This window comes from Brachyhypopomus gauderio, chromosome 4 (assembly GCF_052324685.1).
Source record: "Brachyhypopomus gauderio isolate BG-103 chromosome 4, BGAUD_0.2, whole genome shotgun sequence".
NCBI lineage: Eukaryota > Metazoa > Chordata > Actinopteri > Gymnotiformes > Hypopomidae > Brachyhypopomus > Brachyhypopomus gauderio.
Window position 1 is genome coordinate 21,619,228 of NC_135214.1, and position 18,154 is coordinate 21,637,381.

Below are 18,154 nucleotides of genomic sequence, written 5' to 3' on the forward strand. Positions count from 1 at the left end.
CACACCTATATCTGTATCCCTGTATCTGCACCCCTGTATCTGTACCCCTGTATCTGCACCCCTGTATCTGCACCCCTGTACCTGCACCCCTGTATCTGTACCCTATATTTGTACCCCTGTATCTGTACCCCTGTATCTGCACCCTATATCTGTACCCCTGTATCTGCACCCTATATCTGTACCCCTGTATCTGCACCCCTGTATCTGCACCCTTGTATCTGCACCCCTGTATCTGCACCCTATATCTGTACCCCTGTATCTGTACCCCTGTATCTGCACCCCTGTATCTGCACCCCTGTACCCTATATATGTACCCCTGTATCTGCACCCTTGTATCGGCACCCCTGTATCGGTACCCTGTATCTGTACCCCTGTATCTGCACACCTATATCTGCACCCCTGTATCTGTACCCTATATCTGCACCCCTGTATCTGTACCCCTGTATCTGCACCCTATATCTGTACCCCGGTATCTGTACCCCTGTATCTGCACCCTATATCTGCCCCCCCTGTATCTGCACCCTGTATCTGCACCCTATATCTGTACCGTTATTTGTACCTTTGTATCTGCACCCCTGTATCTCCACCCTATATCTGTACCCCTGTATCTGCACCCCTATATATGTACCCCTGTACCCTATATCTGTACCCTTGTATCTGCACCCCTGTATATGTACCCCTGTAACTGCACCCTTGTATCTGCACCCCTGTATCGGTACCCTGTATCTGTACCCCTGTATCTGTGCCCTTGTATCTGTACCCTGTATCTGCACCCTATATCTGTACCCCTGTTTCTGTACCCCTGTATCTGCACCCCTGTGTCTGTACCCCTGTACCCTATATATGTACCCCTGTATCTGCACCCCTGTATCTGAACCCCTGTAACGGCACCCCTGTATCTGTACCCCTGTATCTGTACCCCTGTATCTGTGCCCTTGTATCTGTACCCTGTATCTGCACCCTATATCTGTACCCCGTTATTTGTACCTTTGTATCTGCACCCCTGTGCCCTATATATGTACCCCTGTATCTGCACCCTTGTATCTGCACCCCTGTATCGGTACCCCTGTATCTGTACCCTGTATCTGCACCCCTGTATCTGTACCCTGTATCTGCACCCTATATCTGTACCCCGTTATTTGTACCTTTGTATTTGCACCCCTGTATCTGCACCCTATATCTGTACCCCTGTATCTGCACCCCTGTATCTGCACCCCTGTATCAGCACCCCTGTATCAGCACCCCTGTATCTGCACCCCTGTATATGCACTCTATATCTGTACCCCTGTATCTGGACCCTGTATTCTCAGCCCCTTTATTTTTCTTTGCCCAAGGGGCTTTAGTAAATGAAGGAGGTTCACTGTGCATCCCTTACACTGTTGACATATGGTAGCAATTTACCCAGGTTACTTTAGGCTTATGCACACACACACACACACACACACACACACACACACACACACACACACACACACGTGTGTTTGGATGTTTGTCTTTGGTATGTGTGTGAAAAGGCATACATAAATATCTATAAACACCACTATGCTATTTAGGTACTACAAACTCCAGTGCCGTTAATACCAAAGTGAGTTTTATTTGTCTGTCTTGGGAGTTGTCTCTGTGTTTCTTTCAGCCTGTCAGGAAGAAAGAGAGGCTACATGGTGGGCCACTCCATTTCCCCCTCTTTTCCTGTTCACATCGATCACCTAGAGGGATAACACTGGAAAACTTTGCTTATCTGGGCCTAATAGCCGATCACAGAGCTGGTGATTATGGATGCACAAACAGCAAAGACCACGACGACCATGACTTTGTCTCTGGATGTCATGGTGCCATTGAAAATGAGCTAGCCGACTCAAAACACACAACCTCCATTACTGTTCTGTAACTGTCTGTGCGACCTGTGCCCCTCCCTAATAAGCCCCCATTCATCCATCTGACAGCATAATGGACATATCAACCTCAACCTGAAAAGTGTGATTGACCTTTGCCCCGAAGTCGGAGGTCATGCCAGGCTCTAAATGTCTCTCTGTGTATGAGAGCTGTGTATGTTTGTCTGGGCGTGCTAGTGTGTGTTAGGGTGATGAGGGGTGGAAGTTCTTATTTTAGATCGATGGCTCCCTCGATGCAGCTCTTAGCAATTGGAAGAGGAAGCCACATTCGCTTTTGTCAACTCCACGACTCCAGCAGTGTTGATCTTAGCCAATGACAGGTCATTTTTTCTTAACCTTCCTGACCTTGGGTCAAAGTACAAACAACTGACTACTGCTGATTGTGTGAGTATGGCTATGAAAGAGTATCTGCAGGTATGTGTTTCTGTTAGTCCTACGTAATGTTTGCCATTACTAAATTTTCTACAATATCCAGTCTCCATACTTTTGTCTCCAAAGCTCTGTGGTGTTCTATAAATGATCTCCAAGGGAGGCACCCCAGAGGTCTGATTCTGAGACATTAACATGGCTGTGAGTCTCCCATAGCAACAACCCATCATCATCCATCACCTGTTGTATAAATATAATGGCCACAGAGACACCCACTGCAGGCTGTATATTTTCTTAGGACCCCTGGGTTTCAATCGTTGGACCTCATCCATATATACAGAACATTTGTCCATGTGTTTATTAGATGATCATTTCTATGTGTGTGAGAGAATGTGATAGCCTGTCCATCTCCCTAGATATTATCTTGTCCTGTGTGTGTGTGTGTGTGGGGGGGGGGGGGGGGGGGGGGGGGGGATGCATGTTTGCATAATAATGTAGAATTTACAGTATTTGTGCATGTGTCTCTTATCTGTGACTAATCCTCCCTCTACTGTGTGAGGATGGAAATGCTCGAGTCGTAAACTCAGGAAGGGCTGAAGACCGAGAGTTGGATAAGGGTGGGGAGGTGCGCTCGCGCAGGAAAAGCAATCGAGCTGCGATGGTCTGGCGGCGATCCGGAGTATACCCCGAGGTGGCACTCAGAGCTGAGTGATAATGATGATTAATGGCCAATAGGATGCTCCGGGCCGGACTAGATGCGTGCAACAGTGGAAAATATGGCTGAGGCAGTGGGCTGTGTGCTCTGAACGACTCCCGCCGGAGCGGTGGAAGCCCTGTGATCATCGCACAATGCATAAAGTTTTCTTTGGACCACGTGAGGTCATTGTGGCTGCACACTAGACACTGTTGGGCCGGTCTGGTGAACGGTGTGCATCGCAGCAAACAAGCATCTGGAACAGCCTGATTAAAAGCGTGTGTATAAAATGCCAGCAGGTTGGGTTGTTTTTGAATGTGCTTGGATAGTGGAAAGTGTCCTTCTGAATGTGTGTGGCATACCTGTGTTTGCTTAGTGAGCACAGGGGTCTGCCCTGCCTGTGTGTGGGTGTACGTGAGGCACAATGTGGGGAGTTTGTTCTTGCATCCTCACCACTCCTCTGATCTAGCTGCATTCGTGAGGTACATAGCTGTGATAGACACCTGAGGTGCTTGGAACAGATTGCATCTTTGAAAAGCCAATTTCATGACGTGCTGTGCATGTTGCCCAAGCGACAGACACAACCCTGAAGCAACCCTGCATCTTTATTTCACAATTATTTATTACATAAACAGGACAACACACACACACAACACCCTCTTTCTAAGGGATATGATCCTGAGAGGTACACTGTTGACCTATTGGAGGTTTTCATTCCTTCAGTTAAAATGTTTAAGCTCAATTTATTCTACATTCTACAAGGAAGCGTATGTGGCCCCTTGATGAGCTGCAAATCAAAATAAAACCAGATCGCTTTCACTGTCACATCACACTTGCACAAGAGGGAAAGTGAGTGAAAAGTGCTTAGTTTCTTACATAAGTGCAGATTTAAATATACAATATACAGTATAGGCCTGCACTATATACATAATAATGCACACTCATATACACACTGTAGATTATACAGAACACACTATAATAGTACAGATGTCCTATGTAATATACATAAATCCTGATAAGAGATGAGTGGGGTGTATTTCAGTAGGTAGTGTGTAGTATGTGCTGACCTATTCAGCATTACATTACTGTACACACTGCTGTTGTACATGGCAGTAGTGATAAAGGGTAGTGTTACTAGGCATAATATGAGATATCCATGTGAGTTATACTCCCTGCACTGAATTTCTTTCCTTTTGTTTATCTTTAGTCAAACGCTTGAACTAAGCAAGTACGCCACCCAAAAACCTCAAGAAACGCACGCGCACACGCATTTCTGCAAATCTTGAAAAAATGACATTCACTCTCATTCTGTCACAGAGCAGTGACTTTAACCTGCGTCCTGGGGCTCTTGTGGACCAGGAGGTTTCAACGTGAAACTTGTGGTAGGAAATCACTAATGCCAAAGAATGCAGAAGGAGCAAAAATAAAACACAGACGTGATGGACGGGCTGGTGTCCACTGTCTACTGTCCACTGTCCACTGTCCCCTGTCCACCGCCGAGACGCCTGCAGAAGGTCGCACTTCTCATCCCACAATAATACAGCGAGCGCCCTTCTCTGTACTCACCTGCAGCAATTTCTTACGCCACATTAAGAAAAGCCTTTGCGTGACCAGCTAGTCTGGCAATCCTGGCTGATATCCACGCGCATTTGGCATGAGTATAAAGACACTCTGTGTCCACACGACACCTGACTTTTACAGATTATGTCCAGCGACGCCCGTTTTCTGTATTTTCTCAAGCACTTTTTTCGCATTTTTATAGTCCCCCTAAATTCTGGAGTCAATATTTCACTTGTAATTTCATACAAAAGGTTAGATTTTTATACTTAATTTGTCTGAGTGCCTGGCCAGGTCTTTGGAAGCTGATGGTGCTACTGATGAAGACCAGACAGACACTGGAGTCAGGCTATGAGACCACTTCAAACAGAGCAGAGAGATCTTTTTGAGCAATGCCCTCTTCACTGAGCCACATCTGAGACAGTTGAGGGCTATTTCTGCCCTTGACGCGTCATCTCAGCTGAGAGAATGTTACTAATTGCTACATAAACAGCAGTAATAGCAATACTGTACTGCAACATGAAGAGTGATTCATTTAGCAGCAAATGTGTTCAAATAATTGTGTTTTAATAAGTGCTATACGCCATTCTGCTGTTAAAGATATGGAGGCAGTTCAGGGCAGAAGTGTTGGTTGGAGCAGAGATCCATAAAGGGTGTACATATCCACCACGTTTTATAAATGACACTTCAGTTTTCTTGTCTTCATTGGGATGGAGCTGATGTATACCGCTGGGCCCGAGACCCTAGACTCTTTTCTGTGGTTTTGTGGTGTGACTTTGCCATTAGTTCTGTTTATCTGCTGGCTGAGACCACAGTGCTCCAGAACCTACAAAGATGCTGTGTGTGTGTGTGTGTGTGTGTGTGTGTGTGTGTGTGTGGTGTGTGTGTGTGTGTGTGTGTGTTGTGTGTGTGTGTGTGTGTGTGTGTGTGTGTGTGTGTGTGTGTGTAAGACAGAGAGTTTGGGAGGGAGAGAGATAGAGAGAGAAAGAGAACGTTGGAGTTCTGTGGATATAAAGGATGATAAAGAGCTGAAACTAGCCTTCATTTATCTTTGCATGTCTGCCTGCTTTTCTTTCTGTTTTGCATACTTTATTTTCCTGTTTGTGCTACCCAAAGGCCAAAATGAAAGTTGGCTGTGAAGTGCAGCCTGACCATGAGGATGTCAGGGATGGAGAGAGCAGGAGGAAGAAGAGGAAGAAGAGTGTGTAAGAAAAACACTTAAAGTCCTGGCCAAGAATGAATATTTCTGCAACCACAAGATCTTGAAAATGTATCAAGGACTTTTTAAAATGATGTGGTGCTGAGTGAAAGGCAGGAGAGGACATGCAGTGGAGATTTTTACTGCATGTGTGTGTGTGTGTGTGTGTGTGTGTGTGTGTGTGTGTGTGTTCACGTGTGTGTGTGTGTGTGTGTGTGTGTGTTCGTGTGTGTGTGTGTGTTCACGTGTGTGTGTGTTCACGTGTGTGTGTTCACGTGTGTGTGTGTTTGTGCGTGTGTGTGTGTTCACGTGTGTGCGTGTGTGTGTTCACGTGTGTGTGTGTTCACGTGTGTGTGTGTGTGTGTTCACGTGTGTGTGTTCACGTGTGTGTGTGTGTTCACGTGTGTGTGTGTGTGTTCACGTGTGTGTGTGTGTGTGTGTGTGTGTGTTCACGTGTATGTGTGTGTGTTCACGTGTGTGTGTGTGTTCACGTGTGTGTGTGTGTGTTCACGTGTGTGTGTTCGTGTGTGTGTGTGTGTTCACGTGTGTGTGTGTGTGTGTGTGTTCACGTGTGTGTGAGTACATGTGTGTGTGTGTGTGTGTGTGTTCACGTGTGTGTGAGTACATGTGTGTGTGTGTGTGTGTGTGTGTGTGTGTGTGTGTGTGTGTGTGTGTGTGTGTGTGTGTGTGTGTGTGTGAATGCTCTGAAGCATGCAATCGTCCTTGGCTGGACTTTCCTTTGTCAACAGTGGGGTTAATGCACATACACATGCATGCCAACACGTGCACACACACACACACACACACACACACACACACACACACACACACACACACACACACACTAAATTCATATGTACACAGCTGATAGGTCATCAGCTAAATTGAAAAAAAGGAACCAATACATCAAGGTGAATGAGTCCCTCGTTACCGTGGTGACGGCTGACTCTATGTCTTGCCTATTGTTTTAAATTAGTTTGCCGTGTAGAATGTGGGACCCACACCAACAATAACCTCATGGTAGTTTTACTGTCTCAGTGTTCCCCCATGATGCAGTGGGGCTCTGACACAGTTCAAGGCAGCATGTGTAAGAGCTTGATCCCACACCCCTTTCAAATATGCCTTCGAAATGCCACAACTTATAGAATGCACATTATGCACCAATACTGAGACAGGCACGCACACTGTCACAGGAAGCCACATGCACACCATCAGTGCCGTATGTCAGCACTTCATGATAAACATGCAGATGAACTCATACAGACACTCACTCTCACCCTCACATAAATACATGTGCAGACACCCTAATGTACCATGATCTCATTATGATATAATGTGGTGACGGGGCTGTAGATTGTGCTTGTGCTGTGTCCAGATATGAACGGCCTGCCCCGCTCTGCTGATACTGACCTGCGGGGGAGATTATCCCTGTTTATCCACATCAAACACGCGCTGCAGACTGCATCATCTCACTCGCCAGCTCCTTCATGAGAGCGCATTAGCTCATATGCTGTGTATACGTATGTTTGTATGTCTAAGTGAGAAGAGTGTATTTCTTGATGCGAGAATTATATTACACTGGTATGTAGATATTTTAACGGAACTAGAAGCTGTTATTTGAGTTTGCTGCCATTTCTCTATGCAGCAAACTTTATGCAAACTTTAAATTTATGAAAAATTTAATTAAATTTATGAAATTTTATGAATTTCATAAAACTGTTGTAACACCTTAAAATATAAGGTAACAACACTGGAAGGCACTGTTTAGAAGGACACATGTCTTGTACAAGTGCTTCATGACACCAAGATTGGAGATTCCTCCATGCTTTCATGTTGTTGACGCCAAATTCTGACCCTACCATTCGAATGTCGCCCCAGAAATTGAGACTCATCAGACCAGACCACGTTTTTCCAATCTTCTATTGTCTAATTTTGGTGAGCCTGTAGCAAATTGCAGTTTCCTGTTCTTAGCTGACAGGAGTGTCCCCCCGGTGTGGTCTTCTGCTGCTGTAGCCCATCCACCTCAAGGTTCGACGTGTTGTGTGTTCAGAGATGCTCTTCTACATACCTCGGTTGTAATGACTGGTTATTTGAGTTACTGTTGCTGTTCTATCAGTTCAAACCAGTCTGGCCATTCTCCTCTGACCTCTGGCATCAACAAGGCATTTGTGCCCACAGAACTGCTGCTCACTGGATATTTTCTCTTTTTCAGACCTTTCTCTGTAAACCCTAGAGATGGTTGTGCGTCAAAATCCCAGTAGATCAGCAGTTTCTGAAATACTCAGACCAGCCCGTCTGACACCAACCACCATGCCACGTTCAAAATCACTTAAATCACCTTTCCTCCCAGTTGTGATACTCAGTTTGAAGTGTAGCAGATTGTCTTGGTCATGTCTACATGCCTAAATGCATTGAGTTGCTGCCATGTGATTGGCTGATTAGACATTTGTGTTAATGAGCAGTTGGACAGGTGTACCTAATAAAGTGGCCGGTGAGTGTGTGTGTGTGTGTGTGTGTGTGTGTGTGTGTGTGTGTGTGTGTGTGTGTGTGTGTGTGTGTGTGTGTGTGTGTACGCACACACTGAGTTTACTGAGTACAATAAAAACTACAATTAATAGCATAAAATGGAATAATACATGGCATGTTCGTGTTGGTCATTCATAATCTTACTCATATAAGTGACTTCCACTGATACACTGATACAGTGCCTGTGGGTCTGTGGTCCGTGTACATTCCGTACAAAGCATTTTCCTTTTTTAACGAGGTATTGGGAAATGGAAAAACAAGTACGTTTTCTGAATCCAACTTCATGGGGCAGTGGGGCAGTCATGGCCTGGCGGTTAGGGAACTGGTCTTTGTGACCGGAGGGTCATGGGTTCAATTCCCAGACCTGAGGCCATGACTGAGGTGCCCTTGAGCAAGGCACCTAACCCCAACTGCTCCCCAGGCTAGGGCTAGGGCTGCCCACTGCTCTGGGCACATGTGATCCACAGCCCCCTAGTAATCACTAGTGTGTGTGTGTGTGTGTGTATGTTCTGACTGCACAGATGGGTTAAAAGCGGAGGACAAATTTCGATTGGGGTGTAAAAATCACAATTGACAAAATATGGCACATTTACATTCATGTCATTTATTAGTAAATCTCATGCAAATCGGTAGTAAGAATATAAAATATTTTTTAAAAGAAAAGCATACGTCTTAAGTACTTTCCGTCCAAAGCATTTTTGTTTTTTAATAAAGCGCGAGTTGACTGGATTTTATTGTTTCCTTCACTTTGCCGTGTGTTATATTTGCAAAACGACAAATTATATTTCCAGAATTATTTTTTGTATGAAAAATTTTAATTATAAAATAAGTCTTAATAGAGAATTAAAAAATAAATTTATTCTGAAAATGATTCTCAAAAGTTTTTACATAAACCGGATGTATGTAACAAAAAAAAGCGAAGTGGCAGAGTGATATCTTTCAAACATGGATTCTCCAACGTTAGAGCCTTACTATGGAGTTATCCAAAGTGAGCATTTGGAACAACAGGTCCTTGAAATGCTTACTGTTACCTTTTAAGATTTCAATACACTTGTACTGTTTCTAATAAACATATTTATATATAATTTTAACCAGGAGTGATCATTATGCAGTAGCAAAGAACTCCATGCATCACTGGACAAGCATTAGGAATGGTGAAGATGCAAAATGTGGCAATGGGCTTGGGCTGGGAACCTAATGCACTGTGACATGTGATGTGGGATGTTTACTTCATTTGTGCCTCTTGAGAAAAGTAGACATGTCACACTTGCAAGAAACCTCGAAATGTAAAATTCTAATGAGTATTTTAAATCTAAAAATAAGTTGTTAAAGTATATTAACTTTCAAAATATAACAGTAAGATAACTGATACCTATCTACATAACCAGATAGTTTTGCAGTCAACTGCCGACTTAAATAAGCTAATAAAGTTTGCCCGAAATCCTCACAAGCTAGGCTAAACTTTATGCAGTTTTCATTATAATCTAACCTATAACTTTCACATAGCTTTACTGGTATTTCAGCTGAAACATTAAACTCATTTTTTCTGCTCCTCCCCTGTGAGTGAAACTCTCTGGTTTCCTCTAAATTTTTTAAATGAATGGTTTTCTTTTTAAAAATTATTTTATATTCTTACTACCGATTTGCACGACTTTTCCATTTTATTAATAAATGACATGAAGTTGGATTAAGAAAACGTACTTGTTTTTCCATTTCCCAATACCTCGTTAAAAAAAGAAAACGCTTTGGACAGAATGTACACAGACCCACATTTGCTTTCAAAATGATGAACCACATGTTTGTTCTGTAGACATAAACGACGTAATAAAGATTTGGGATGATTTTTTGTTTCTGCTTTCTTGTGCATGACCAAAAGAAAAAAAAAAACAGTTTCCCGTTTCTTTCATTTAGCACATCAAACATCTCAAATGAAGCAGGACTGATAAGGGTTCTTCTGTCAGGATCAAGTCCAGAACAATGCTCCTTCATGTGCGTTCTCAGCACATGCTCATCAGATCCAATATAGTCCCTGCTTTGTTCGGCAAACATAACATTTTTATTTTGGTCAACTTGAAAGGCTGACTGAGCACGAGTTATCCTCGTTGGCCCAATCTAACATTTTTTGATGAATGGTAAAAATGACACAGTGGTTGACAAAGCACGTTTTTCTGTTTCTGTTTCAATTTTTGATCATTAGTGGTATTTACCAGATGCTCATATCTGGAGCCACTTACATAATTGCTTTGTCATTTGGTCATAAAATGCATCCTAGCCTGTATAACAGACTACGTCCAAGATACCATTGAACTAGGTTACTGCTAGATACAGGGGTCAATACTGATACCTAGAATTATGAAATGATTCAGTAGAAATTCATTTAATCAGTAGTAGTGCAATATTGCCATATGTATAGGATTAGGGGTCATTAAAATTCTCCACAAATAGATGAATCTTCAATCTGTGTTTGAAGAGACTCTGCAGTTTAGACAGCCTGTGGACGTTTGTTCCACCATCTGGGGGCCAGGACAGAAGAGTCTTGATGCTTGTCTTCTATGAGACTCGAAGGATGGCATTTCAAGCCAAGCCCTAATTGAGTTTTGAAGTACTGGAGGTACAGTTCGGGCCTTTGATCAAACGAGAAAGGACCGGTCCATTCTAGGCTGTGATGGAGAGCATCAAGATTTGAAATCTGATGCAAGTGGCCACTGGAAGACAGTGAAGGGAACACAGTAGTGGACTGAACCGTGTGAAGACCAGGGAGAGCAGGAGAGAACCGAGAGGAGGGTGTGGCGGATGCATCCTAATATCACTAAAATCCGTCGACATAGCGGTTATGTCAACTTCAGACTTTACAAAAGTGGCTTTTATGTCAGGTGATTGTTAGAATAAGTATTTATAAACGATTATGTATGTCAGTTGTAATGAAAGAACGATGTAGGTGTCATGTATACTTTTAAACAGTGCCCTTCAGTAAAGTTTTATCGTAAATAACAAGTGCATGTGTAGTATTTTATATTTCAAATCTCTCTTCACACTGTTCATCAATGATGCTGTTTTTTCTGCTATGTAACCCATAATGTCTTGTGACAAAGAACCTTCTTTTTACTAAGGAAATAAGTATGTGAGAGAATGAGGGCCCAGGCTAGAGGGATTTGACAGTGTATGTATGTGAGTTATGAGTATGTATCCTAGAACGTTCTGAGAGCATGTTTCCACAAAAGAAAAATTGGGGTGTGGCAGAGCTTTGAAAAGCTAATTTGCAAGCATTCGAGAGGATCTTACCATGAGTCACATGTTCTCATAAATCCTTCCACATAAAAGCCAAGTGATGAGAACAATGCACAAACTAAAACGTTTCTGATAAACGTTTTCCTCCCAGTTCACTGATGTCTTCTTGGAATGCACATGAGCTATTCATGCACTGATTACTCTTGATATCCATGTAATACTTACATTGTTTTGCCTGTCACTGAGTGAATAACCAGAACAGTGCATTCTTGTTCTAAAAAGATGCCACCACATACTGCAAATGTTTTTTAAACAACATTCTTAACTAATATTTTCCCATTTTGTGGTTGCTAATGTTTGAAAATGAAGATCTCTTGCATATATAAATCTCAAACGTAAGCAGCCTTACATGAGCCTTGTGTTACGCCTCTCCCTTTCTGCCATTCCTGATAACCTGGCTAAAGCATCTGGCTGAATACTAGCGCAAGCAACAATAATTCTGTCTTTAAGATGAAAAACACTTTGTATCTTCAGAAAGTAATTTTTTTATGGCTGTTTCCTTACATTTGAGGCCCCGTCCACACGACGCCGGAGATTTTTAAAAACAGAGGTTTTTGTCTCCGTTGTAAAAAACATCTACGTCCACACGACGCCGGAGATTTTTTAAAACGGAGGTTTTTGTCTCCGTTTTCAAAAATATCTCCGTCCACACGGCTGCGTATCAGCTGTGTATCCATGCTGAACAAGCTGAGCGAATGTAAACAAAAAAAAAAAGACATGCGCAGACTCACTATGTGACGTCAGCGTTTTCCTAAACATGCGTTTTCCCTGTCCACATGAATACGCACAGAACGGAGTTTTCAAAAGTCTCCACCTTGGAAGGCGTTTTCAAAAACCTCAATTTTCGGTGACCGAAAACACCGTTTTCGTGTGGATGGGAGGCTGAAACGGAGACAAAAACCTCCGTTTTTAAAAATCTCCAGCGTCGAGTGGACGGGGCCTGAGACACCTTGTATATATGTTAAAATATATAGAAGTGTTCTAAAGTTTTAGGACTGCTACGTTTGCTAAAACAAATGCACTCTCCGGCCACTTTATTAGGTAAACCTGTCTAACTGCTCATTAACGCAAATGTCGAATCAGCCAATCACATGGCAGCAACTCAACGCATTTAGGCATGTAGACATGGCCAAGACGATCTGCTGCAGTTCAAACTGAGCATCAGAATGGGGAAGAAAGGTGATTTAAGTGACTTTGAATGTGGCATGGTTGTTGGTGTCAGACGGGCTGGTCTGAGTATTTCAGAAACTGCTGATCTACTGGGATTTTCACGCACAACCATCTCTAGTGTTTACAGAGAATGGTCCGAAAAAGAGAAAATATCCAATGGGCAGCAGTTCTGTGGGCACAAATGCTTTTTTGATGCCAGAGATCAGAGGAGAATGGCCAGACAAGTTCTTGCTGATAGAACGGCAACAGTAACTCAAATAACCAGTCGTTACAACCGAGGCATGCAGAAGAGCATCTCTGAACACACAACACGTTGAACCTTGAGGTGGATGGGCTACAGCAGCAGAAGACCACACCAGGTGACACTCCTGTCAGCTAAGAACAGGAAACTGAGGCTACAATTCATACAGACTCACCAAAACTGGACAACAGAAGATTGGAAAAACGTTGCCTGGTCTGATGGAAGAATGGATCCATCCTGCCTGGTATCAACGGTTCAGCCTGGTGGTGGTCGTGCAATGGTGTGGGGGATATTTTCCTGGCACACTTTGGGTCCATTAGTACCAATTGAACATCGCGTCAATGCCACAGCCTACCAGAGTTTTGTTGCTGACCATGTCCATCTCTTAATGACAACAGTGTACCCATCTTCTGATGGCTACTTCCAGCAGAATAACATGCCATGTCATAAAGCATGAATCATCTCACACTGGTTCCTTGAACACCACAATGAGTTCACTGTACTCAAATGGCCTCCACAGTCACCAGATCTCAGTCCAATAGAGCACCTTTGGGATGTGGTGGAACGGGAGATTCACATCATGGATGTGCAGCCGACAAATCTGCAGCAACTGTGTGATGTTATCATGTCAATATGGACCAGACACTCTGAGGAATGTTTCCAGTACCTTGTTGAATCTATGCCATGAAGGATTAACACAGTTCTGAAGGCAAAAGGGGGTCCAACCAGGTACTAGCAAGGTGTACCTAATAAAGTGGCCGGTGAGTGTACAGGTAATTGTTTTAATTGGTCTTCGATAGACTACAATATGACTGTGGAACTGAGTGATTCGGATATGGCCCGTATATCCTAAAACGTACAAAGTGTGTGGATCTCAGTTGCACCAGTGAGAATAACGGCTGTGAAGGCTCTGGTAAATGACTGATACTAATGAGCCATTACTTGGAAGTTGATATTAAATGAAAATCTGCAGAGCGTTCTTTAAGTGGTGAGTGACGGCTGCTGCCTTGCGCTAACAAGTGAGAGGAACCTAAATTAAATGTGTCCTCTGTCTGTAAAAGTGCTCTGTCTGTCTTGGCCTCATACTCTCTGCATGTGTTTTATAAAGAGGCCCACATGAGGCGTGCTTTAAGAGCTTAAAGAATTAGACTGGGCGGACAGGAGCGATTTCCTGCTGAACACAGGACAAATTCCTTGTAAATGACAGCGTGCCAGCTAACTACGGATTATAAGTGTCACTGCAAACAGTGGGTGCTAGCAGAGATGGAGAAATAGGGAGAGAGAGAGAGAGAGAGAGGAAGGGAGAGAGATAGAGTGAGAGAAAAGGAGGGAGAGAGAGAGCAACCGTGATTAGGATCATGAGGTTGGGTCCTTGCCAATAGAGCAATATGAGATGAATACTCTCCCATCTTAGGCTGAGTTGGTCTTTGCTCCCCTGTAATACTACTGTAATGGGCTTTACCTCAGCAAGCACATGTACTACTGATTCATTCAGGCTCTCTTTCTATTTCTTTCTCTCTTTTCACTCTCTCTTTCCGGCTGTCTCTCTCTTTCTCCATCTCTCTCTTTCTCTCTCTCTCCATATGGGGGGCATAGTGGTAACCATATGCATTTATGTTATAGCAGAAATTAAGGTTAGCATTCTTTTGTGAAGCCAGTGGGATGTGCTAAGAACAGCTAATTGAACTGAAATTGAACTATTCATCGTTTGTACTGTTTTTACATTTACTTTGACATGTAGTATTATGCAGCCTGCGTCATGTCACTCTTATTCGTTGTTCCCAAGCTGCTACAAAACTTGCAAAGCTCTCGGATTCCCATTTTGTTGCTTTTCACATTACTCCGGACAATAAAATATCTGTTCTGTGACGGGGTATCGAATACATGTGTGTGTCCCCTAGCCTCATCTAAGACTCCTGATAACAAGCTCACCAACATCTCAGGAATTCATATGGGTTTACTTATTGCTTGCCAAGCCCAGAACTGTGGAGAACAAAATCTGGAAATTCAATCAAGCCTTGGTAACTCGTGTAGCAGCATAGAGACTAAGATGTGTGTGTGTGTGAGTGTATGTGAGAAAGAACCAGTGGTAGACCGTGGGACCAGGACTCTGCCTTCTTTCTGTACAGTACCTGCTATAGTAGCTAGGATTGGTGGGCTTTGCTATGTATGAGCCAAACCTGTGTCTGTGTCTGCATGTGTTATGCAATTGTGTAGTACACTTGTGGCTTTAAACAGTAAATCCTTTGCTGACAGAACAGCATTACTTCACCGTTTTTGTGTTCACATTCAGTTAAAATTAAATGTAAAAATGTCCTTCAGGTGGATGCGCTGCGTCTGCGCCTGGAGGAGAAGGAGACCTTCCTGAACAAGAAGATCAAACAGCTGCAGGACCTGGCCGACGAGAAGAGCACGTTGAGCGGCGAGATCCATGACCTGAAGGACATGCTGGATGTCAAAGAGTGTAAGATCAGCGTCCTGCAGAAGAAGGTTAGTGTAGCGCCGGAGGAAATGACTGACCGGTGCTGTCCTCCCAGTCACGATGGGCGCGGTGCCGTTGGTCACTCTGGGTGATGGAGAATAAAGGTGACTGCGCTGATGACATTGTTGGATCCCGCAGTAATGGTGTTGACTTTGATAGACACGATGGCAATTGCAATACAGCTTATGCGGGTCATAATGGCAGTGATGACAACATGATGGCGTTAATAATGTCTGCATCAACGACGGCACCAGCGCTGGAAACGCTGCTATTATGAGATCATGCTGTGTGGGCCAGCACCAATTACACCGTAATGTCATTTCTTTGAAAACAAAACACCTCACTGAACTATAAAAGATGCCCAGCAGAACTATATTCTCTGATTACATAAACGTTCTCTCTCCATAATTGCCCCGGCGAGTTGTTTTTGCGCTGGTTTCGACCGCACCACGCCGTCGTCTGCTGCCGTGTTCCCGGCTTGGATCGTCCCGGGCTGTTGAGGGCTTGCCTATGGTCTGGACCTTTCTAAGTCTCGATTGCTTTTGGCACGTGCTTCTCTGTTCTGAGTTTGACCCAGGCCTCCAAGCACATCGGGCCTGTTAGTGTTTGCTTTGGGTTCTGTGTGCTCATTAACTGTCCTGGGTTTTGGCCTGGGCAGTTGATGGCCTCAGTTACCCTGTCCCTCTGGTCTGGGCTGCACAAGATTTGAACCTGGTTGCCATGGGCTTGGTCTGGCTGTAAATTCCACTAGGCTTGGATTGTGCTTTGACCTGGTAGAGTCTACTGAGGTTTAGAACTTGAAGACATGTCTTTTTCAATTAGCTTAGTTGTGGCAAACATGCTTTCAACTATGTTGTGTGCAGGATTCTGTTACGTGGCGTTGGGGGATATCCTTTGAGGCATTTGTACATATGGTCAGATGTCAGCCAGTCCAACGAGCCCCAGTGTGGAGCCCGAGGGATGTGTGCTCACCTTTATTAAAGGCTTAACCTGTGTCTCGGTGATTCAATTAAAGTTTTTGATTAAAAGGTCGAGGGAAAAAGCAAAGTCCAACAGGATTTAATGAAGACAGACATTAACCTCGTGTGTCATCCAGCAGTCTGTGTGTTTGAGTGTGTGTGTTCAGCTTGCTTGAGGCCTCAATCCCTAATGACTTTTATAAGGTTAATGTCACTCAGTGATGTAGAGCCAGCTGCAGGGAGTCACCACACTGCACAGCCCTGGGCTAGGCACACCTACCCAACACACACATACACACCTACCCAACGCACACACACCCCTGCCCAACACACACATACACACCCACCCAACACACACATACACACCTACCCAACGCAAACACACCCCTGCCCAACACACACATACACACCTACCCAACACACACATACACACCTACCCAACGCACACACACCCCTGCCCAACACACACATACACACCTACCTAACACACACATACACACCTACCCAACGCACACACACCCCTGCCCAACACACACATACACACCCACCCAACACACACCGACACACCTAGCCAACGCACACACATCTCTACCCAACACACCCATACGCACCCACCCAACACACACACACACACCTACCCAACACACATACACCCCTGCCCAACACACACACACCTCTACCCAACACACACATACACACCTACCCGACACACATACACACTACCCAACACACACATACACACCTACCCAGCATACACACACACCTACCCAACACACATATGCACACCTATCCAACGTGCGCACCTACCCAACACACATACACACCTGCCCAACACACACATACACACCTACCCAACCTGCACACACACACACCTACCGAATACACATACCCAATACACACCTACCGAATACACACCAACACAACACACACATCTACCTAACATACACACCTACCCAACACACACACATCTACCTAACCACACGTACACATCTACCCAACACATACCTACCTAACACATACATGGTCACCTACCTAACACACACACACACACACACACACACACACACCTACCTACCTAACACACACATACAAGTCAAGTCAAATTTATTTATATAGCGCTTTTTACAACACATGTTGTCACAAAGCAGCGTATGGGTCCAGATCCCTAATGAGCAATCCTGGGGCGACAGTGGCGAGGAAAAACTCCCTATGATGGTGGAGATTAGGAAGAAACCTCAGGAGGACCCAGACTCAAAAGGGAACCCATCCTCCATTGGGTGGCCCAGCTAGTAGAAGTCCGTATTAGTAGTTCTATTTGTGTAGATGTTGGGCCTCAGGTAGGAGGCACGTCTGCTGGCAACCCAGACCATATTCTACACACATACACACTTCCATAACGCACACATACACACCTCCCTAACACACACATACACACCTCCCTAACACACACATACACCCCTCCCTAACACACACATACACACCTCCCTAACACACACATACACACCTCCATAACGCACACATACACACCTCCATAACGCACACATACACACCTCCATAACGCACACATACACACCTCCATAACACACACATACACCCCTCCATAACACACACATACACACCTCCATAACACACACATACACACAATATTAATTTTGATATTCACACATACACATGTACCTAACACATTCATACACATAGACACATCTACCTAACACACACACACCTACCTAAGACATACATAAACACACACCTACCTAACACACATACAAATAACATTT

The 18,154-nt window shown here is 44.1% G+C and overlaps 1 protein-coding gene across 3 annotated transcripts in view; it reads left to right on the top strand.

Annotated features, from left to right (window-relative positions):
* LOC143512554 (ERC protein 2-like) overlaps window positions 1-18,154 on the top strand; it is a 215,104-nt gene that overhangs the window by 50,010 nt on the left and 146,940 nt on the right. For all 3 annotated transcript variants that reach the window (XM_077003020.1, XM_077003021.1, XM_077003022.1), the window contains exon 9: window positions 15,258-15,425. In XM_077003020.1, the coding sequence (XP_076859135.1) occupies window positions 15,258-15,425 (168 nt within the window). The remainder of the gene's footprint in view (window positions 1-15,257; window positions 15,426-18,154) is intronic.